Below are 21,644 nucleotides of genomic sequence, written 5' to 3'. Positions count from 1 at the left end.
GACAACGACAGGAATACATGAAGATTTCAGACTCTCCTACACCCTGCCCAGTAATATCAGATCAGACTGTTGGTCACGTAGCGCTTTGGCTGATAGGATCGTTGTGATGGACCATGCAAGTCCTTCCTCGTCTTGCTAGAAAGGGTCGCCACTAATTGTGCATGCGCTACCCTGTCTTGTTTCATTCATCCGACTGTCGAAGTACTAACTGGATTATCCAGTCTAACTACCGATGCCGTTAACATCTACGCCTAAGTCCCAATGCCACATCCTGTAGTGCGGCTCGATCGCAGAATTCCAATCAGCACATCCCATCCGAACCTCTCCAGCTGAGCAGACTGAACAATTAGACCGGCTTAACGGCCGGGACCACCAGGGTAGCCCTGAGCAGGCGGCGCGCCATATTGCTGATGGCCCGAGTAACCTCCCGCGCCTCCCTGAGGAGGGCGCTGTTGCTGACCGTACTGCTGGCCCTGAGGCGGGTAGCCACCAGGCGGCTGTCCGTAGCCCTGCTGTGGCGGCTGTCCGTACTGCTGCTGACCCTGGGGTGCGCCGTACTGGCCTGGTGGAGGACCGCCGTACTGGCCGCCCTGTGGTGGGCCGCCGTAACCCTGCTGAGGACCGCCATAGCCGCCGCCTGGGGCGCCGCCATAGCCGCCTGGCGCAGGGTTGGTCTTCTCGTCTTTAGAGTCGTATGAGCGGTCGATGGCGCCGAGAAGGAGCTTGATGATCCATAGGTCGGGCGTCAGGTCTACAGGAGGGTTGGCGCGTGACATCTCTTCCTGCTCGTTCTCGAAGTCTGTGCGATAGGTTAGCGTCAATTACGCTTGAATATGTAGAATGATACTCACTGGATGTGCAGTCGACCATAGCACCAATCTGTGGGTCCTCATCCAACTTGCCGAGGAATTTCTTTGCCATCTCATCGTTACCGACCTGGGCAAATTCGAAAGCAACACCGCCGCGGCCGTACTGAGGGAACCTCTGCTGCAAAGTGTCGAATGCATATCTGATGGTATCAAAGACAGCATTCTGGGGCTCGCCAGCGGGCTGACCGTCTGTGATGGCAATGACAAGAACGGGTTTCTTGAGCTGACCTTGCTGAGCCTTTTGCAGAACGATCTCATCAATGACCTTCTTGCGAAGCGAAGTACCCATAGGAGTGAGACCTTTAAACTGAACACCACTCATAACGGTCTCGATCTGGGCCTCGGTGGCGACACCGTCCTGGAGAGGGCGGCCTTGCTGGTCACGCATGCCAGAGAGATCGGTGTTCATGAATCGGATCGAAATGCCATCGGCGTCGAAGAGAGTAGCGGCGAACGAGACGCGCTCCAGGATAAGGCGCAGGTCCTTGATACGCGAGCCTTCCTCCTCGAACTGCATGGATCCACTGTCATCGATGTACAGCACGATATCGTACAGAGCAAGCTTCACGATGTCGTTGGCAATCTCCTTCTGCACGCGCCAGCGCTGGATGACCTGGTTGACCTTTCCTGCCGCCTGCTGTGCAATCTGATCAAGGACTGGTGTGCCCTGAGGGTAGAATGTCTGTAGTCCCTTCTCCTGGATGCAGTCCTGAAGCAGCTGTTTGTAGGCCTGAACCTCTGCGGGACTACCTTGAGCCTGAGCTAGCGGAGGTGGGCCGCCTTGAGGTCCGCCAAAGCCTCCTTGGCCTTGAGGTGGTGGTGGGCCGCCATACTGTTGACCCTGATGTGGTCCCTGCAAAACACAAGTCAGCGCACACTCATTTCACGATATCATAATAAGCTCGCTCTGCATCGCCGAAGAAAGTACATAATTGCAAGCATGTTGAAATGTCATGTGTAGGGTTACGAACATATTGGCCGTAGGGCTGCTGTCCGTATTGCTGTTGAGGTTGGCCGTATTGGGGCTGTTGCGGTTGTCCCCACGGATTCTGCTGTTGGTATGGTTGCTGGCCATACTGTTGTGGAGGTGGTGGTTGACTCCATTGATTTTGTGGTGGTGCCTGGCCGGGGTATGGAGACATTGGTGATTGTGGGAAGCCAGGAGACTGAGGCGGTTGACCAGGCGGAGGGGGAGGGGGTCTGTTATACCCTTGCTGCCCTTGAGGGTATGGTGATGAGGACGCGCCATATGGAGCCGGAACAGGCGGTTGTGTGTAAGGTGACTGCGGCGGGGCTTGCGATCCGGGGCGCAAGGGCAGTGGTGGTTGTCCAGGCGCCTGCGGATTTTGGCCATACGGAGGCTGTTGCCCAGGATATTGTGAGGGCTGATAGGCGTTGTAGTTGCCGCTAGGGGTGGAGGATGCGATCTTCCCGGAGAGGGGCATGATGTTGTGGCTGAAGGTTGTGGCTACAACTGACCGGTGTTGTGTCCAGGCGGGTGCTTTTCAAGCAGTGGGGTTGGTCGGCAGAAGCCAAAAACAAGGTGGGGGACAATAAAAGCTTGCGGAAGCCTAGGGTGATGTGGCGCGCGTGATAAGGATGATGACGATACAGAGCAAGCGAGAACGGGGTGGAAAGAAGAGCTTACTTGGCCGGGAGGAGCGGCACCCTGCTGCCCTGGATACGCTTGGTACTGTTGCTGGCCGGGCTATTGAACTATTAGCTGTGCGGTCGAACAACCTTCACTGCTTTCTAACTCACATAGCCACCCTGTCCGCCTTGGGGAGCGCCGCCTTGGGGAGCGCCGCCCTGGGGAGGGTATCCTGCTGCAGCATTTGCTGCCGCCATCTTCGATGCCACTGTAGCTGCGTCAGCCCCTCCAAGCCCCGCATTCGTCATCGTTGGGCCTCAAAGCCACAACGCTCAGAGAAACTCACAACCCATTTCGTGCTTGTTTCGCGGGTGTTCGAGTCGTCAATCCTTGTGCCGAAGCTGCAGCTAGATACAATTTTTAATCTGAAAGAGGAGGGAGAGTTGGTGGGTAATACACTGGTGAGCCTTGCCTCAGGTGAGTGTTAGGCAGGCCTGCAAGCTGAAGATGACAGCGTGCACCATAGCCCCGGCAACCGCGCGACTCAGCCCCAAAGCCCCTCCATCAGCGCAGCACCGCCCTATCACGACGCGTTTTCATTGGCTCTTCGCGCAGCACATGCGTTGTTGATGTGGACACGAGGCGCTGAGCTGTCACATGTGGACAGCTTGCGCCACGATGGTTGTTGGGTGCGATGCGCGATTCGAGGAACGAGCGGGGCAGTCTAGCAGTATCGTGACAGCCACAGGCGACCTGCAGCTACTTGCCGTACAGGCAAGATCGACAGGTCCAAAGCATGAAGGTGGCTGAATAAGGTTTGGACACTTCAAACTGAGTTTAAATCAAGCACATGAGAGTCGTAGCTGTGGGATTGCACTTGGTAAAAGAAGAGAGTTGTTCTGATACATCATAACTCGTCGTGGGTGCGATTGCTTAACTTTATACATTTCGTGGGTCATAGAGGATCTTAGGGATGTCTACACTTTCGTAGTCTCCAGCCGCATAGGCTTCTCAAACTTCTCGTCGTCAGCCGCAGCCTCCGCTTCTTCCAGCCCCAGGCTCGCCGCAATAGTATACAGCCTCGTCTTCTCCTCATGCGCCGTCGTATCTCCAAACACAGCGTCCATCTCCTCGAGCGACTTGCCCTTCGTCTCTGGAATAACGAACCAAGTGAACGCAAACGCAATCAGCGCAAATGCTGCGAAGAACAAGTACGTGCCGTAGCCAATCGACTCGATCATGCGTGGTGTCAAGAGCCCAACGATGAAATTATTGAACCATGTCGAAGACGTAGTAAGAGACATGGCCTTCGACCTGTTGCCAAGGTTGTAGATCTCAGATGGCAAAACCCAACCGATGGGTGCCCAAGAGTAGGAGAAGTTGACGTCGTAGATGTAGACGAAGGTGATCCCGGTCCAGCCTGCTGCGGGGTGGTCCTTGAGCGTGTCACCGTAGCCGCCGATGACGCCGCCTACAATGACTAGCGATAAAAAAGTTCCTGCGGCGCCACAAAGCAGGAGGGGCTTGCGGCCGACCTTGTCAATGAGGAAGAGTGCGGGTAGTGTCGATAGCGTATTGACGATACCGTAGACACCGGTTGCTAGAAGACCTCCTGTCTTGCCAGTGAGGCCTAGCTGGCCGAAGATCGTTGGGGCGTAGTAGATGATGGCTACAACGCGGTATCAGCCTTTGTCCGTCATCTGGGTAGATTTCTATGAGCTTACCGTTACAGCCAATGAATTGCTGGAAGAACATGACACAGCAGCCAATTGCTGTGCGCTTGAACGACGGCCAAGTAGAGAAGAGTGTAGTGTAACCAGCAAGGTACAGCGACACGCCTGTTTTGCCAGGAAACTTCTCGCGGTTATAGGAGTGCTCGAACATCACCTCAGCTTTCACTGAGAGGTACTCCTTTTGAAGCAAGTCATCGTCGGGGTTGACTTGGCGAACACGTGCTAGAGCTGCGATACCAGCCGCATCATTGTCACGCATGCAGTAGTAGCGAGGGCTCTCCGGAAACCAGAGCATACCAATTCCAAGGACCAATGCTGGGAATATCTGGAGGGCGAAAGGTACTCTCCATGCTGCATCGGACTGACCCGTGCAACCATTGGGGCCGACGTCATTGCGGGGATCGAATGTTCGTGCCGATGGAGTCCCGCCAGTATATGGGATGTCTGGTGCGCATCTTATTCCTCCGATGTATTGCGTGCCAAACTCAAGCCAGTAGCTGATAAGGATGCCGAGGGTGATCGAAAGTTGTTGGAGGACAACGAGTGTACCTCTGACGCCGGCGGTGGAGACTTCGGACATGTACATCTGTTGGCTGCATTAGCAAAATTGGTGGAGATGGTACGCAACCAAGCGCTTACTGGAACAATCATGGTCAACATGCCAACCGCAAAGCCAGCGATCGCTCGTCCTGATGCTTGTTAGCAAGTGTCTTGGCACCGCAGGACTTTACATACCGACAAAGGCCATGGGAATGTTCACTGCAGCAGCCTGGAGGACTGATCCAATGGTGAAGACCACGACAGCAATCAGGATCGAGCCTTTGCGACCGAACTTGTCGGCCACAGGACCATTTACAAGCGACCCAGCCCATGCCAACAGCAACAGGGTGGAGACGAACCAACCCTTGAAGCTGCTATCGAGAGCAACTCTGGGGAAGGCTGCGGCGAAGCTCTCCATCGTCAACACTCCTGACACTACGCCTTGGTCATAGCCGAAGAGAAATCCACCAAGAGATGCGAACTTTGTATCCCGTCAGCATACTAGATGTTTTATGATGGAGGTAGTCACATACGGTTGACAGTCCGAGCAGGTAAGGATTTGCGCGCAGCTCTTTGTACACTCCCTTCTTCTCTAGAGTGACCTCATGGCCGGCGCCCTCGAGATGCAGGTCAGTCGACATGTTCGGTAAGAAGGCGCTTGTTGCGCTTGGAAAGCAAGAGGCTGATATTTTCCTTCATCGTGGACAGTCTCTGCTTATGTAGTCTTACAACTGGTCGTTGTTGAGGTATACTGCAATATCATGCGCCGCATTCGCGAGTCAGAGCAGTCGGAGTACAGTGGTCCGGTTCAATCAGAGAACAAAGTTTCTGTCGTGTGCTTGGTATTCAACTTACCTTGTCTTCCCCCGCGAGGAAGGTTACTCGTGCCCCATTGTCGCGTTAGTGCATGGAGAAAGATGGGGCGTTGACGAAATGCAAGGTCGGACTTCTGTCGTCCGAACCCCACGAGTCGGCACTATGCTGATCGGACTGAGTTTTGTGTTCATGCTGCATTCACCCTCGAAAGACATATTGGATCTCGTTTCCCGTAATTGAGTCGCTCGTCAGCTCACTCTTATTCATAGCTCCAAATATGGCGAACGACTTGGAGACGGGTAGTCCTGCCGTGCCTATTCCTAACCTAGTTAGTCGTGTCGAAAAGCTTCTACATTGCCAAGCTTCCAACCCCCGTCAGCGTGTACTTGTTGCTCTCGCAGGTGTTCCTGGATCTGGGAAATCAACTGTATCGCACGCATTGCTGCACGAACTCGCTGGATGCGGCATCGAAAATGTTGCAGTTGTGCCGATGGTAAGTAAAGACTCGAGAGAAATGATGAGGTGCTCAAGCCTTGACTGATCATGCAGGATGGCTTCCACTACACTAAAAAGGTCCTCTCGACGTTCGACAATCCTGCGACTGCATTCCAAAGGCGCGGTGCTCCATTCACATTCGATGCGGATGCTTTTCTGAGTCTTGTCACGACGCTGAAATCAACGCCTGTCACAGCAGATAACGAACCTGAGCAGCCTATGTATGCACCCAGCTTTGACCATGCCGTCCAGGATCCCGTCGAAAACGACATTCTCATCTCTTCGCGAAACCGCATCGTAATTGTTGAAGGCAACTACACACTTCTCAACCAAAAACCGTGGAATGAAATCCCAAGTCTTTGCGATGAAAGGTTGGTACTTGACTGCCTGAGGAATACCGCCCGACTAAATACCTTCAGATGGTTTGTCGATGTTTCCCCTGAAGTTGTGAGAGATCGAATTGCGGCACGTCATGTCGCTGCAGGTATCGAATCCACATACGAAGCAGCCGTCCAGCGAGCAGAGACGAACGACATACCGAACGGCGAGATGATACGGTCGCTTCTGATCAAACCTGATGTCACCATCCAGAATTGAAGTCCCCAGCTTTTTCAAGGCCAGCCCCTGACAGCGGTTGCGTCAGGTTAAGAAACCGTTGTTGGTCAGGTCCCAGTCAAAAGAGTTGAATAACTCGTTCGACTCGACAGACCAGGGGAAACTGCTCAAAGCGTCGCGGTCCAATTGTGGTACGTCTTGGAAGACGCCAGCATCGATGTCATCAATAGTGATGACCTGGTCGAGGATGGCGACGCAACGGGCCGAAAGAGAGTCTTCAACGAGGTGGTCTCGAAATGTACTTCTCGCGAGGCGGACCGCTTGGTGCCAAATTGACATTTCGGGCGACTGCGGAAAGCTGATGATACATAAGCTCATCACCAATGCTGCATGGAAGAGAAAGTACCTACAGACGTTAGTCGCGCAGTCATCGAAACAGACGCCATTACTTACGTGGCATACCAGCCTTCCAACCTAGTCAAACCTTGTGCTGCATACTGATGTATTGACGTCACTGTAGCGTTGGCAGCTTCTATACACAATCTTGTACACTCTTCTTGTTTCGCCTGTGCGACAGGATCTGGGATCTGACCTCTCTTAGAGATGGCGTACCGGAGCAGGATATGGCGAAAGACGATAATCTTTAGGTTCCAGAATCTCCACCACATCCGTGACTGTTGCTGTTAGTGAAGTTTCAATCATCTTGCGGGAAGTACTTACCCTGGCAAATGTATACCATCGGTGTTGGCAGGAGGATTGATGGTCGGGCTGGAAGTAGGTTGATAGGGTCTGTGACCATGCGTCCATCGATGTGCTGATGGAAAGTGCTGCCTCCGCAGATAACCCGGGGTCCGAGAGAAGCCTGTTCGAAATATGATTCGTGTGTATATGCAGATCGCTTTGAGCTCTCAGAGCAGAGTAGAGCGTTGGCTCTGTTGACTCTATTGGTAGCTCCGTCGTTTGAGGTGTGAGTGCCTAGATGCCGTCAGCATACGTTCATCAGTCCCTGCGTTCAGAGACACACTTCATCGCTAACATTTAGAACGGCATGTACGTTCATCGAATCCTGGTCCGGGAGCATGACTGCCCTACCGAAAGTAGTCGAAGCACCACTGTCGAAGATGTAAAGTCCCCACCACACCCTACGACGGATCTCTCGTTCCATGAGACTGATGTTCCAGTGGGGCAATTCCCTGTGTAGAGCCACGCTGAGCGCATTGCGAACTGCAAGACCGAGGAGATTCCATCCAGTGTTTGGAGCGTTCCTCTTCTGGCTCAAGTTACTGAGCAAAATCAGAGCTTGGATGGAGGTCAGGTTTGCCGTCTCAAATACCGACTCATGTTGTCCTAGAGTAAGTGCGCGGCGGTACAGGTAGTCTTCTAGGCCAACTCGGTCCTTATTTAGACTCCATGCTCCCAGTGCGAGAATGGCATGGTAAAGCATATCCCAGGACCGTTTTGTTGGGCGTGGAACAATCTCATGATACTGGGCGCGAAATGTGGCCTCGTGCACGAAGGGATAGACGCAATGATACTCCTGGAAGTATGCATCAATCAGCGTTGAAGCAATCTGGTTCGTCAAAGCGGCGTGGGAGATCTGCGCAGAAGCCAATACACCGGTGAGGAGAGTAGAGCGTTCTGTCCGCCGTTCTTGAGGTTGCGCATGAGACTGGTGTAAGAAGCCAGCCCAGTCCAGTAGACACCGCAAAAATACGACACCAGAAGTAGATCCTGCAAGATTTTAAGCCACACAAGCATCAAGATCAACGAGCTTCTCACCTAGGTAACCAACACCGGTGGGCTCGACAGAAAGCGCAGCCATCCCATCGGTGAGACTGTCGACATTGGCATCCTCTTCTTGCCAGTTGAAACCGTCTGCATTGCTGGGTACGGCTTCAGGAAGCACTGGATCGCTTGAAACAGCTGGGCTAGAGTCGCTGTGAGGACTTGATATTAATGCAGGACGCAAGACATCTGGCGTTGATGGCCCTGCAGCTAGAGGGGAGACTCCCGTGAAGTCTGACGAGCTGAGTACATCGTCGATGTTGACTCCAGGAAGAAGCTGAGAGACAAGAGCTTCAAGGCCTTGCAGTCGTTTCTCAACGCTCGTGAGATAGCTAGCATCTCGTCAGCAAATGTTTCGGGTAAGTTGTCAGGTATACGACTTACGCTCTTGTCAGAGGCGATCTGATAATCTTGCCACTATAGTGGCATGTCGCTCCACTCTGTGTACATATCTTACAGGTTGGATGCTCTTTGGAGCACTATATGACCGTTAGCGCTGTTTCGACTCTGAGTACGACATTCGAACCTTCAGTTTCTTGTGACGACATCGGTCACACTATCTCCAAATCAGCCATCGCGAGAGTCGCAGACAAAATCAAGAGACGCACAGAAAGTGAGTCCCTAGCCTTTCTCTGCTCCATCCATAAAAACGATAATAGTGAGTGTGGGGTGCAGGAACGCTCGCCGTCGGATTCGGTGCGGGAAGAGGTGCAGAGCCGAGGATTGACCCGAATTCAGGCCGAGCTCTTTCAAACACCGCCCTCACTCCCATCATTTTTCAAGTTCACGACAAAGAAATCAATTCATGATGTGATGGGTGTCATTATTCCAGAGATCACTAAAATAGCTACAATGTACCGACGCTGCTTACAGCTCCTTCATGAGATCGTCAACCGCCTTGGCAGCGAAGCGTTTCCGCTCAGCTTCTTCCATGCCCTTACCCATTTCTACACTGATTAGCATGCAACTCTTAATAATTCGCCGGCGGTTTGACATACCTTTAATGGCTACCATATTCCTCATCAGGACTTCCAACTCTTCAACATCCTTTTCCCCCAGCTCACCCTCCCCATCTCCGTGCAGCGCATCCTTGATACCAAAGAGCTCCATATTCATCTCCGCCTCTTCCGCCGCAAAGCTCCCCTCGATCTCCTCAACATCACCGCCAACATCGGGATCAACGCCCTCCCAGTCCCCGGCCTCAAGCGCCTCCCTGACCCTCTGCACGCCGAGCGCTTCACCAAATTCGTTCTTGCCCTTCGCCTCAGAATCAACGTACTCGAACCCGTGCTCCATGCACAATTCTTCCCAATCTTCACTCGATTTCTCGAGATACGGCGTCGTGGACTGCGGCATAGCGAGCGCAAGACACACAGTGTCCCCCGCGTATCCGCACGCACGCTCGATGACGTCTGAGATGGCCTGCATGGTGTCTTTTATGGCGTCAAGATCTTGTGTGCTTACAGGTTTTTTGAAGCAGTATATCCAGCCCCCCAGCACAGTGACAACTTCGCGGGCTTCAGGCTTTGTGAACTCGGTGCGCCATTCGGGGACGGAAGTGATCTCGTCGAGCCAGATCGGGAGCGTGGCGGTGTAGTATTTGGTTTCGAGGTGCCATTCGTGCGAGAGGCCGGCAGTAGTTTCTTGCCCTTCGAAGGTGGTAGGTTCTGGCGCAGAGCCTGTGAGCTCTGGAGGACGTTAGCTGCAGAAATGCCTGGCATTTGGACAACTCGTACCTTTGAGAACGCTGAGTACGCCAGACCCTGGCGCTCCAACTACAAGTATGCGTCGTGGGTTCTTGATGTCCATGGCGAGGGTTGCAGGTACGGATGTAAAGTTGCGGAGTCGGGTTCGGAGGTGTCGGTGTGGGGTACCAAACCACCCCACTAGCATTGCATGAACCTGGCTGTCTTCGGCACTGACACAGTCTATCGTAGTCTCGGGCGGTTGCAGTTGTTCTGAGTGAGTCTCACAAAAGCACGCTGTAGTTGTTGCACGATGTGTGCGTCTTCGATCGCATCGTAGACAATTTTTCAACCCTCGAATTGGTTAACCGTTCTCGAAGAACTTGCTACTAGTTTGTTCAGCGCATTTTCCTGATCAGGCAGAGCAATCCTCATACCTGTCCTGATCGCCCTTGCGCACGCTCTTCGCGTGGGGTATGTCCTCTCTCGCTTTTTGCTCTAGTCTTCATGCCTCACAACTCTCTCCTCTCAAGGACGTCCTCCTCGTCCTCCGCTTGCCCTGGCCCTGATGACTGTGGCGCGACCTCGCGCCAGGCCAACACCACGGCCTCGTGTGCCTCTTGATCGGAACATGGGGGCATTCCTACATGTCTGTTAGCATCGTTTCGGCCAGTCGCAGATCGACCTTCTTACCTCAGCATATCGGGGACAATGAAGTAGCGCACGTGACTTCCCCTGATGTAGACCTGCTCAAGGTGCGATACACGGCCGTCACGCGCAGTCACGGTGATGTCCTTGAGCTGCACGTTCATGTTGTCCTCAGCTGTTCGCTGTCAGCGCCGGTCTTCCATCGCCAAGATTTCGTGAAGACACACCTTCGATGAGTTTGCCACGGTAGACCTCCCCAGAAGTGATCTCGAGTGTGACGATGTGGCCCTGAGAGCTGTCAGCGCAGTTTTTGCCCGGCACAATATTCGACATACAGCAGCCTCATTGAGGAGCTTGATTGGGATACCAATTGTGCTCGTCATTTTGGTGGTTCAATTCGCGATTTTGAGACTTGATTGGCGGTATTTCGCAGGTCGTGCGCGTGCGCAAGATCGAAAGAGCAGCGTTCAATTGGCTTCGTGCAAAGTTCGGCGTTCGCGTCGGCGGTCGCGTCAAGTTTCGGGGAGCGCGGAGGTTCAAATCGCAGACTGTACAGTCCTCACTATGGTGATGATCTAGAGCGAAGTGGGCGTGTATATGGGCTTGTCGACGGTCGACGTCTTCACGGAAGTTGCTGTTGGAGCTCTAGCGCTTGCCATTTCACTAGCGTGCTTGTCTTACGTCAGCAACTCCGGGCTCCAACCCATCCAGCTCTTCCATCACTAACCATCGTTGCAATATGTGGATGAACGTCTCCGGGACGCTGAACGTGTTTCGGCTTCTGAGAGATCCAACGTTATGTCTGCCGCAGCATACGGTGTCGACGTTCAATCACCTGCCGATTCCCCTTTCGAAAGCGTTTCCTAGGAAGATTGGCAAGGATGGAGAGAAAGAAGTCGACATTCGTGCGGTAGTCCTTGACAAAGACAACTGCTTTGCCATACCACACACTAATGAGGTGCATACACCCTACAAGGTAGGCCAAGTTTCTCCACTACCTTCACATTCATTTCGACTCCAAATCTCCCGTCAACGTCATGCGATACTGGCACTATGTTCTGTAACTGTTTGCCCTTATTCGCAAGTCTAATCTCAAATCAACTGTAGGATCATTTCCAACGCCTCCGCAAAGCCTACCCAGGCTCCAAACTTCTCATTGTGTCCAACACAGCAGGCACCAACTCTGATCCGGAGCTCAAACAAGCAGCAGTCCTAGAAGCCAACACCGGCGTCAAAGTCCTCCAGCATTCAACAAAGAAGCCTGGCTGTAAAGACGAAGTCATGGCATACTTCAGGGCGCACCCGGATTCTGGTGTAACAAGGCCAGATCAAATCGCTGTCGTAGGTGACAGGCTGTCAACTGACATCATGATGGCGAACATGATGGGAAGCTATGGTTTCTGGATCAGAGATGGGGTTGTACGGCCGGGTTTCGTGAGTCGACTCTGCTGTGGTCGAGTTCATTGCTGACAATGTAAAGCTCGCAAGAATAGAGGACAGACTGCGAGGCTTCCTGTTCCGAAAAGGATATGCTGCGCCAGATCCAAGTCGCAACAACCAGTTTGAGTAATGAAGGAGTACTTCATTTGAATGGGGCGGTTTACAACTGTACAACTTCGTGTCGCTCTTATATTGCGCGCTCAGATTGCTGGGGGTTTGCTAGAACAGATATCTCACCCTATAGACACCGAAAAGACATCTAGGAAGACTTGCGTTGTAATCTTCGGGAATCGAAACATTTGTGTGACAATTGTGCGAACAAGCCTCATGTTGTGACGGGGCTCCTAATATTTCATTCAGATCAGGCAGTGAGAGAAACTCAGCCACAACACTTGGCGGCACCGCACACTCAAGTTGAAGCGGAAGTGGGTCACAGCAGCAGAACCATCGCAGCCTCTCAAAGCTTGCTCGATTGTGGAATCCAGGCACAGAACTGTTGATTTCCTCCCAGACGTGCAAGAATATGAGGCCTGCAGATGACTGCTCCATTACCCAATAGCCGCGTGACCAGAGTCTCATTACAACCTAACAGCAAACATACTTACCCTTAACGGCCAAACGTACTCCATAAATGCCCATCTCTAGCAACCCGAGAAGTCTTTAACAGCGGCGAGACAGCAACAACCCTCAAGATGATAACCAGCCAGTCGTGGCAGTTGCGCACGCGACGATCGCAAATCCGCTAAGTTAGCCACGGCCCGCGCCTCGTCCGGACTGTTGGAAGCTTGGTACCAGATCAGCATATGACGTTACCCACAGTAGTTCGTCGTCCGAGATGGCGGCTGCGCTGTGATTCGCACAGAGTGTGGGGTCAGAATTGTCCCTGAGAGCGGAGACTTGGATTGGCAGGTCTGGCAGATCTGGCGGGCGACCGCGAGCCGGAAGCTGGGGACTACAAAGGCACGGTGCTGAAGTTGAGACAATGAGTGACATTGCGCAAAGCTCAGTGATGGTCGCCTTACCGTGCTGCAGCTTGTCTCGCTCGGTGATCGGATACCTGCAGGCTATCAAGGCAGATTCGATCATCTGCAATCATGTGGTACACCGAGCGAATCCTACTACTAATCGTCCTCGACTAAAACGAGGAAGCTGCTCGTCTAATACCAGTACATAAAGAGGTACAGTAAGATACATGCGGCTAGCAGCTCCCCAGGAGCAAGACACCCGTTTTTGACGACTGAGCGGCCGCTGGTCAAGCCATAGAAGGGTGCTCTGTATGGTGGATAAAGGCCCTCCACAAGTTCGTGCTAAGGTGAGGCATTTACGTTGGGCTCAACATCACGGTGACGGTGCCGTTGAACTGGTAGTACGGAAGCTGACGGCTACGTATCCCAATCGGCCAGTGCAGTGCTACGCAGATACAGATTAGAGTTCTTGCTGAGACGGATGTGTGCATGCAGTGAAGTTTCAGGTGGAGATGAATGCCTTGCGGCGGCGCCATGTTTTCAGCCGGCCAGCCAGGCGTCTACCAAATATACGCACGCACAGTGCGATGGCAGCAAGTGGTGGCAGCTCCCGTATGGACATGGTCAGCGCGCTCGACCGGCAATCATAAGCTCTGCATTGCGAGAGCAAATGCCAGAGGCGTTCTCATCTGAAGCTCCAGCCGCTCCCGGAGCGCCCACGGCGCGGTCTGGTAAACGCACATGTAGCGAGCTGGGCCTGGCCCCGTACCCGTGGACCTGTTCCTATTTACTGCCTGTATGCCCCTTGCGGAGTGCGGTTCGAGGTTCGACATTCCACGTTCCCCAGAACGCACACGTATCGCCTTCTGCATCTTCACAAGCAGACGCTACACACTCGCCAATCCGCGGCGCGCAACAAGCTCCACTGGGCATCTTGGCCCCGTTTGATACACAGCGTGCAAGAACAGCCACGAAAGGGGCAGGACCGGCTGGCTGTTCCAAGGTACAGCGAGCGGTGCCAGGGTAATTGCGATCCACAGCTACGTCAACTTCAGGAGCGTGGTCCCCAGCACCGAGGCACGTTTGGGGCAGTGTTTGGGGCAGTGTTCGTTTGGACGGCAGACACGGCGCTGCACAGCAGGCGAACCGCATTAGCAGCGGCGGCGACGTCAACCAAGTCCAGCATGCCTCGACCCGCTTTCACGTCGAAACTCTTGCTGCCGCACCGGCTCAAGTACAACACGGCAAACAGCAGCACCACCTCGGTCAACAGCATCCCCACGAGCCGCCAGGGCAGCCCCAAACGAACCATGAGCGACGTCAAGCCCGGCCTGGTGCTGCGGGCGAACGTGATCAAGGTGCGCGCTACCACGGTGCTGCGGCGCCCCGCGGGGGTGAACGAGGATCCGCTGACAGACGCAGGGCCGCAACCTCGCCGCAAAGGACCGCAGTGGCACCTCTGACCCGGTGAGTGCCCTAATTGATAGTATGGTCACCGCATTGCCGCGCTGACAGCCGCTGTGCAGTACCTCGTCGTCGCTCTCGGCGATGCAAAGCAGGCCACTCCGACCATCAACAAGACGTTGAACCCCGAATGGAACACGACGCTTGAGCTGCCCGTCGTCGACGAGCAGAGCCTGTTGCTCGAGGCCACCTGCTGGGACAAGGACCGCTTCGGCAAGGACTATATGGGCGACTTTGACGTCATCCTCGAGGATGTCTTTCAGCACGGCTACCCGGTCGCCGAGCCGCAGTGGTTCCCGCTCGAGTCGCGCCGCGGCGGGAAGAAGAAGTCGCACGTCTCCGGCGAGATCCAGATCCAGTTCACTCTCATCGACACGAGCAACCCCACCGCCACCCCCGAGCAGATCGTCCAGAAGTTCTTCGCCATCGCTGGCCAGACACCAAGCCCCGACGAGTCTGACGAGAATGGCCTGCTGCGTGCCGACAGCGCAGGTACCGACCTCGACGACGACGAGAGCTCGAGCTCGAACGAGGCCCTTGATGAGTCGAAGAAGGCTGAGAAGCACGAGAAGCGCCGCAAAAAGCTCAGGATGGCGCGCCTCAGGAAGAAGGCCAAGCAGATCAGCGGCTACGAGTACTCCGACAAGTCAGAAGTCGCCGGCGTTCTGTTCTTGGAGTTGTCGAACATCACAGACCTGCCTCCAGAGAAGAATGTCACACGGACATCGTTCGACATGGATCCGTTTGTGGTGACATCCCTGGGCAAGAAGACATACCGCACAAAGACCGTCAGACACGATCTGAATCCGGTCTATGAAGAGAAGCTGGTCTTCCAGGTCCTACGCCACGAAGTCCACTACTCTGTCAACTTCACGGTCATCGACAAGGACAAGTTCTCTGGCAACGACTACGTCGGAATGGTCAATTTCCCTCTCGAGAAGGCCGTCTCCGTTGCACCAGTTGCGGACCCAGATACTGGTCTCTACAGGCTGCCCGAGCCTTCAGATTCTCCAGGCCTCCCGGATACCGGCAGGAGGTCTCGCTTTCGTCTTCCCGTCTCGCGCTCGTCATCGTCGCACAGTCTCTCTCGACTTGGCAGGCCTTCGCTCAAGAAAGAAAATTCCACCGGGTCCCTGTCAGCCAAGGACTCGAACGGCTCATTGGCACCTGCGCCGACTAGCGCGCCAGCTGTGGACAGCAACGGAAACTTGGCGCCTGTGCCTGCCATCAATGTAGACCCCTCTGTCGTTGACGACCAAGACTTGAAGACCTTCATTCTGCCCCTGGAAATGAAGAACAAGGAGCGATGGGAGGCGAAACACAGCCCGACACTCTACATCCGCGCCAAGTATCTTCCTTACAGGGCTCTGCGGCAACAGTTTTGGAGGGCCATGCTTAAGCAGTACGACGCCGACGAAAGTGGTCTCATTGACAAGATTGAGCTGACCACCATGCTCGATACACTTGGCTCAACCTTGCACGCTTCGACAATTGACAGCTTCTTCAGCCGATTCATGGCCAGCCACAATGGCGACGAGCTACTCACTTTTGATGAAGCTGTGATCTGTCTCGAAGACCAATTGCAAAAGATCGAGCAGAAGGAAGCTCAGAAGAGCGGTAATGTAGGCTTGTTCACCCCAGGCACATCCACACCATCACTTGCGTCTGGCCAGCAGACCCCAATGAATAAGAACGCCTCGAGGACTTCGATACCCGTCCTCGAGACTAATCAACTTGGATCGGAAGGGGAGGAAGGCGACTTTCTTGCTGATGACCTTACGGATGAGACTGGCGAAGAGCACGTCATCGAGATCCGCGAGTGCCCCATCTGCCACCAGCCAAAGCTGAACAAGCGGTCTGACGCTAACATCATCACCCACATTGCAACCTGTGCTAGCCAAGACTGGAAGCAAGTCAACAATATCGTCATGTCAGGCTTCGTCACATCAAGTCAAGCACAGCGGAAGTGGTACTCCAAGGTGATCACCAAGATCTCGTACGGTGGCTACAAGCTTGGTGCCAATTCCGCCAATATACTCGTACAAGATCGTCTCACTGGTCAGATCAACGAGGAACGTATGAGCGTGTACGTTCGTCTGGGTATTCGTATGCTCTACAAGGGTCTCAAGGCCAACAACATGGAGAAGAAGCGAATTCGCAAGTTGCTTAAATCTCTCAGCATCAAGCAGGGCAAGAAGTACGACGATCCAGCGTCTACGAAGGAGATCGAGCCTTTCATTGCCTTCCATCAACTGGATATGTCAGAGGTGCTCCAGCCCATCACGCAGTTCAAGAGCTTCAACGAGTTCTTTTACCGCGCTCTCAAGCCTGAGGCGCGTCCCTGCTCAGCTCCAGATGACTCGCGGGTCATTGTTTCGCCGGCTGATTGCCGTTCCGTTGTTTTCAACACGCTTGACCAGGCGCAGTCTATTTGGGTCAAGGGCCGTGAGTTCACAGTCGAACGTCTTCTTGGCGATGCCTACCCCCAGGACGCCGCACGTTACCATGGTGGCTCCCTTGGTATCTTCCGTCTTGCGCCGCAGGACTACCACCGCTTCCACATTCCAGTGGACGGAGTGCTTGATGAGCCAAAGATCATCGAGGGAGAATACTACACCGTCAATCCGATGGCTATCCGATCAGCTTTGGATGTGTACGGTGAGAACGTACGTGTGATCTGCCCGATTGACTCTGTCAGCCATGGCCGCGTTATGGTCATTTGCATCGGTGCTATGATGGTAGGCAGCACTGTCATCACGCGCAACAAGGGTGACCACGTTAAGCGTGCTGAAGAGCTTGGCTACTTCAAATTCGGTGGAAGTACACTTTTGTTGCTCTTTGAGCCTGGGCAGATGCGGTATGACGATGATCTTGTCGACAACTCGCGATCTGCGCTGGAGACTCTCGTAAGCATCCTCCCCTCACTTAAGCATTTCTCTTGGCTAACGATGATCAGGTCCGCGTTGGCATGTCCATTGGCCACAGCCCTGATAGGCCGTCACATGTTCCTGACATGCGCAAGATAAAACCCACACACCAAGAGAAGCAAGATGCGAAGCGTCGAATTGAGGGCAGTTTGGCGCCTGAGGGTGTCACTGGACCCATGCCCGGAGCAGGCATGTCGTAGAGTAGAGCATGATTATAGCTGCATGTTCAACAGATGCTGGCAGCGTGTCTGGATAAAATACACGAGTGGTTGGTTGCATATGGAACGGTGGCTGCTGGAGGCTGCTTTTTCCGCGGTGTTTTGTAGCGGCCTTATCTCAAGCCCAAATAAAGAGGCATTTTAGTATACAGCGCAGCGACTACACATCTTTACTTGTAATTGTGCACGTTCTCGCCATTACTTGAGAGTTGTCGGTATAGCGTTCGTCCGTGCGCCGCTAAAGTTTGTTTACATCTTGGCATTGTCGTCCAGAGGGGAACGAAGTGACGATGCACACACCCCAAACCCTGCTCCCGCACGTTTGAAGGCACACCTCACCGCCGCTCGAGGCTATTCGCATTAACGCCAATCTTTACGACGACAACTACGAATACCGCAAACAGACTCTTTACAACGCAACGCGTCTTTACTTAGGTTCCAGCGTGGTCGGCCTCCTGCGCTCATGCACGCGCTTCGACGCTACTTCCGCGCAACACCGATTTGACCTTCACCATACCGGACTCAATGTCCACCGTTTTCGCGCGCTCCCCGCTCACATCCCTACCTATGGCCGCAAACCGACCAAGCACGCGACGAAGAAGCGCGAAGCAAGCCTTCGGCGATGACGATGCGCTCGCGCCAAAGAGGGTAAAGGCCGAGGTGAACGGCGCCAGCAAGAAGACCACTACCACCACAACGAAGAAGACCACCAAAGTCGCGTACGACGAAAACGACGACGGCTTCACGTTCTCCCGGCGCACGACGCGCAAGTCGACGAAAGCGCAGGCTGCGCCATTGCAAGAAAGCATACCGGAAGACAGGGTAGCCAAACTAACGCGACGGGGAGAAGTCCTGCGCTCGTCGCCAGAACCGGCACCCGTGAACACGAAAGCGCCAGCACGACGAAAGAAGTCAATCGCCACCGTGGAGTCAGAGTCGTCCGAAACACAGAATCGACGACGTTCGGCACGCATATCCAGCGACAGGAACAGCCTTGAAATCCGGCCCAAATCTATAGAGCCTCTACCCCTGAAGCGTACAGGCAGGAAGGCGCCCTCTGAGCCGCAGAAGAAGCAGAAGCAGAAGCAGGTCACACCAGCACCCGAGGAACAGCCAACGCACGCGTTTGCAGGCGCGCAGACACCTCAGCACGATGTCAGCGCGGCCAAAGAGCGCGATCCCAATGCGAAGCGCATCATGCTCCCCTTTGCGGACACGCCGGTCATCACACGAAATAAAGAAATGCGTAAAGGCAACAAGGACGGGCACAGGAGGAGTAGCACTGGTCTGCGTGGCAGGAGAGCAAGCTCGCTGATTGATAGTGGCATGTCGAATGGTGAGTGGCAACCATTTTGGAAGACAACCTTCGTTTAGGATAGAATTGGAACTGACAGACATTCAGCGCTTCCACACTCGGCGATCGAGGTTGCGGACTACTACAAATACATCGAGCAAAGTCTGCCTGAACCACGACGAATGAAGCAGCTGCTCACATGGTGTGGGTCGCAAGCACTCCCAGAGAAGCCATCGGGCGATGTTAAGAATGCGAACGCGATAATGGCTGCGCGAGCTATACAACAGGAGCTCATAGATGACTTCGCAAATCGGCCAGAGCTGTCAGATTGGTTCAGCAGAGAGGAGACGGCGGCACCACCAAAGATCAAGAAGCCGAATCCAACCAACGAGAAAAACAGGCTCACCATGCAAGAGCTGGAAGAAGAGGTTAGGAGGTATGGATATCTATTGTCCTGTTTCACAAAGGTAGTTTGCTGACATTTGAATAGACTCGAAGAGGAGAAGGCCGCTTGGGAAAGTTTGGAGACGTCGGCAGCTTCTTTCCCTTCAGTAGCAGTCCCGACGAACGACACAGCAACTACATTAGCTAACATCGATACATCGCTTTTGGACCCGGCGCAAGCTGCAATACTTGCGCAACTACGGCTCCCGCCAACATTAGCCGAAGAGCAACCGCCGTCGATAGCCTTCACATTCACATTCACGACCCCATTCGCCTTGCAATCTCATCTCAACAAACTCAGCCAATTGCTTGAACCTAATATCGACCTCTTCGCAGACGGCGTTCACAAAATTGAGCAGTACCGCAACACAGCAGAGCGCGTGGCAGATCGCGTACTCGGCATCGCAGCGAAACGACTAGAGGATCGCGACCGCGAGGTCAAGGAACGCGTGGGCGCGGATGACATCGGGGTCAGTGATGTGCTGAGGGGACTGGCGGGTGTGCTTCGAGAGCCGTGAGAGCATGATCAATGTCAATTGAGAACCAAGCCCATCATTGACACTTAATCAGGCTCGGGCAGCGTGAACTTTCAACAGATACCCCGTCGGTGTGGACGCTCCCCAAAGTGCTGCCCTCTGGCACTTATACTTTTGAGCTCGAAGTTGGGTTTCGCGAGTTTTGGACCGCTTGCCTGGCGCACTCACCCTGTTGATTGCGAGAGTTCAATATAAACAGGACGGTGATTATAAGAGCACCGCACCCAGCAAAGCGGCTTCGTGAGCCAACGAAGAGCTTGGAGTTCCAGAGACATGTCTGGCGCAGAGTAAATGGTCAGGCGTAAAACGCACTGCATCATGGGTCAAGGATCGAGTTTGCATATCAGCATGGTGTTGGGAGGCACTATCTGATCGGATTTTTTTCAGCGCTCACGACAGCTTCTTATACGTCACAATCGTCATCTTTCAACCTTAGAACCAAATCCGCCTTCCGCACCACCAAAACCTATCCGTTGTTCCAGACTACTACCCCGACTTCCCCTTCGACACTCCTCAGTTCACACCCTCCGCACCACAACCCCGAACCACACCTTACATCCAATCCACTTCGCGCCCCTCTTCCCCACAACGCCGTCCTCAACGTCGCGCTCCGCCACACTCCTCTCCCGCGCCGACACCACCGCGAGCCCTGCGTCCGTGGCGCCCTGGACCGTCTGCGCTAGCGTGTACACGTAGCTTTTGCCCCTGACCTTGACACCGTCTGCATTCACGAACCCGGCCTGCGACCGCGAACCCATCTCCGCGTGCATGTTCGTCACCAGTGCGGTGCCGCCTGGTGCGAGCAAAGCCGCGAGCGTGGCGAAGAACGTGGGTAAAGGGATGTGCTCCAGGACTAGTGTAGAGATGACGAGGTCCTGACGTGGAAGGGCGAGCGAGGTGGGGGGGTTGGAGGGCGCCGTGGGGGGTTGGGGGAACGGATCGCAGTGCTCCAGTCTCAGGGCCGCGTTCTTTCTTGCGTTGGCTATGGGGGTGAGTTTTGCGCGCGCGAGGGCCAGCATGCCAGCGCTGAAATCGAGACCGGTTACAGAGATCGACTTTGAAGATGGCCAGGCGTAGGAAAGCAGACGTGCGGTGTTTCGGCCGGTACCACAGCCAAGATCGAGGACTGCGACGCTTGAGGCTGGTGACCAGGCGAGGCGGTCGAGAAGAGAGGGAAGAAGAGCGTTCAGTTCGTCGTCGTCGATTGATTGCAGCATGTTCCCGTCTGTGTCGTAGACGGTGGCCCATTGGTCATAGGCTTCTTGAATGCCGATGTGTTGGACGGGTGTTGATGTCTTCGGGGGCATGGCCTGGGGTGCTTGAGGGGTGTGCTGATTTGGCTCTCGGGCCAGTGGACTTGGGATTGAGATTTGCTGGGTGGTTGTTGATGTGCCGGCGTCTGATGGGTCGGACTCGGTGGTTGAGAAGGAGACGTTGGGGTTGAGGTCCACGAGCGATGTATCGAAAGTTGAGTCGATCGAGGGTTGGGTCATCTTGGATGTTGCGGTAGACTCGAGGTCTCGCAATAAGAATATTGGGAGTAGGGATTGTGTTCGATCGAGAGTCCGGAAGTGCGATTAATGACGTGTCACGCACCAATCGCTGAGCTGAATATAATGAAGATCAGAGGCTGCAATGC

The 21,644-nt window shown here is 54.2% G+C and overlaps 11 protein-coding genes across 11 annotated transcripts; 3 read left to right on the top strand and 8 right to left on the bottom strand.

Annotated features, from left to right (window-relative positions):
• Positions 1–91: 91 nt before the first annotated feature.
• On the bottom strand, positions 92–2,966 carry M421DRAFT_194373 (uncharacterized protein). Its single transcript, XM_033588037.1, has 6 exons — positions 2,807–2,966; positions 2,631–2,728; positions 2,518–2,577; positions 1,698–1,722; positions 852–1,649; positions 92–799 (listed from the first exon to the last, which is right to left on the bottom strand). Exons 1-6 carry the CDS (start codon positions 2,811–2,813, stop codon positions 357–359), a joined length of 1,431 nt encoding a protein of 476 aa, XP_033453579.1. The 5' UTR covers positions 2,814–2,966; the 3' UTR covers positions 92–356.
• A 424-nt stretch (positions 2,967–3,390) lies between these two features.
• On the bottom strand, positions 3,391–5,164 carry M421DRAFT_415669 (general substrate transporter). Its single transcript, XM_033590788.1, has 4 exons — positions 4,929–5,164; positions 4,833–4,882; positions 4,185–4,779; positions 3,391–4,129 (listed from the first exon to the last, which is right to left on the bottom strand). The coding sequence occupies exons 1-4, from the start codon at positions 5,149–5,151 to the stop codon at positions 3,438–3,440; spliced, it is 1,560 nt and encodes a 519-aa protein (XP_033453578.1). The 5' UTR covers positions 5,152–5,164; the 3' UTR covers positions 3,391–3,437.
• A 185-nt stretch (positions 5,165–5,349) lies between these two features.
• M421DRAFT_415668 (nicotinamide riboside kinase) lies at positions 5,350–6,995 on the top strand. The gene is made up of 2 exons (XM_033590787.1): positions 5,350–6,042; positions 6,099–6,995. Exons 1-2 carry the CDS (start codon positions 5,827–5,829, stop codon positions 6,639–6,641), a joined length of 759 nt encoding a protein of 252 aa, XP_033453577.1. The 5' UTR covers positions 5,350–5,826; the 3' UTR covers positions 6,642–6,995.
• On the bottom strand, positions 6,487–9,047 carry M421DRAFT_415666 (uncharacterized protein). Its single transcript, XM_033590786.1, has 8 exons — positions 8,993–9,047; positions 8,911–8,940; positions 8,769–8,863; positions 8,379–8,716; positions 7,624–8,330; positions 7,320–7,574; positions 7,053–7,273; positions 6,487–7,005 (listed from the first exon to the last, which is right to left on the bottom strand). Exons 1-8 carry the CDS (start codon positions 9,023–9,025, stop codon positions 6,684–6,686), a joined length of 2,001 nt encoding a protein of 666 aa, XP_033453576.1. The 5' UTR covers positions 9,026–9,047; the 3' UTR covers positions 6,487–6,683.
• A 140-nt stretch (positions 9,048–9,187) lies between these two features.
• On the bottom strand, positions 9,188–10,586 carry M421DRAFT_415665 (uncharacterized protein). Its single transcript, XM_033590785.1, has 4 exons — positions 10,507–10,586; positions 10,121–10,458; positions 9,383–10,072; positions 9,188–9,331 (listed from the first exon to the last, which is right to left on the bottom strand). Exons 2-4 carry the CDS (start codon positions 10,191–10,193, stop codon positions 9,252–9,254), a joined length of 843 nt encoding a protein of 280 aa, XP_033453575.1. The 5' UTR covers positions 10,194–10,458; positions 10,507–10,586; the 3' UTR covers positions 9,188–9,251.
• On the bottom strand, positions 10,362–11,336 carry M421DRAFT_415664 (Sm-like ribonucleo protein). The gene is made up of 4 exons (XM_033590784.1): positions 11,053–11,336; positions 10,945–11,005; positions 10,763–10,892; positions 10,362–10,712 (listed from the first exon to the last, which is right to left on the bottom strand). Exons 1-4 carry the CDS (start codon positions 11,098–11,100, stop codon positions 10,598–10,600), a joined length of 354 nt encoding a protein of 117 aa, XP_033453574.1. The 5' UTR covers positions 11,101–11,336; the 3' UTR covers positions 10,362–10,597.
• A 126-nt stretch (positions 11,337–11,462) lies between these two features.
• On the top strand, positions 11,463–12,287 carry M421DRAFT_51641 (HAD-superfamily phosphatase; the record flags this gene model as incomplete). The annotated part of the gene is made up of 3 exons (XM_033594951.1): positions 11,463–11,693; positions 11,825–12,136; positions 12,213–12,287. The coding sequence occupies 3 exons, from the start codon at positions 11,463–11,465 to the stop codon at positions 12,285–12,287; spliced, it is 618 nt and encodes a 205-aa protein (XP_033453573.1).
• A 337-nt stretch (positions 12,288–12,624) lies between these two features.
• M421DRAFT_395305 (uncharacterized protein) lies at positions 12,625–13,658 on the bottom strand (the record flags this gene model as incomplete). Its single annotated transcript, XM_033590087.1, has 2 exons — positions 12,625–13,214; positions 13,483–13,658. The coding sequence occupies 2 exons, from the start codon at positions 13,656–13,658 to the stop codon at positions 12,905–12,907; spliced, it is 486 nt and encodes a 161-aa protein (XP_033453572.1). The 3' UTR covers positions 12,625–12,904.
• A 202-nt stretch (positions 13,659–13,860) lies between these two features.
• M421DRAFT_194226 (uncharacterized protein) lies at positions 13,861–14,507 on the bottom strand. The gene has a single exon (XM_033588036.1). It carries the CDS (start codon positions 14,272–14,274, stop codon positions 13,906–13,908), a length of 369 nt encoding a protein of 122 aa, XP_033453571.1. The 5' UTR covers positions 14,275–14,507; the 3' UTR covers positions 13,861–13,905.
• On the top strand, positions 14,307–19,987 carry M421DRAFT_97499 (uncharacterized protein; the record flags this gene model as incomplete). The annotated part of the gene is made up of 7 exons (XM_033598508.1): positions 14,307–14,480; positions 14,545–14,589; positions 14,649–17,492; positions 17,543–17,675; positions 18,174–19,067; positions 19,134–19,461; positions 19,516–19,987. The coding sequence occupies 7 exons, from the start codon at positions 14,307–14,309 to the stop codon at positions 19,985–19,987; spliced, it is 4,890 nt and encodes a 1,629-aa protein (XP_033453570.1).
• A 536-nt stretch (positions 19,988–20,523) lies between these two features.
• On the bottom strand, positions 20,524–21,498 carry M421DRAFT_52815 (S-adenosyl-L-methionine-dependent methyltransferase; the record flags this gene model as incomplete). Its single annotated transcript, XM_033595056.1, has 1 exon — positions 20,524–21,498. The coding sequence occupies one exon, from the start codon at positions 21,496–21,498 to the stop codon at positions 20,524–20,526; it is 975 nt and encodes a 324-aa protein (XP_033453569.1).
• Positions 21,499–21,644: the final 146 nt, after the last annotated feature.

The sequence above is a fragment of the Didymella exigua genome (genome assembly GCF_010094145.1).
Source record: "Didymella exigua CBS 183.55 unplaced genomic scaffold M421scaffold_2, whole genome shotgun sequence".
Lineage (NCBI taxonomy): Eukaryota > Fungi > Ascomycota > Dothideomycetes > Pleosporales > Didymellaceae > Didymella > Didymella exigua.
This window is presented reverse-complemented; position numbering and strand designations above follow the sequence as displayed.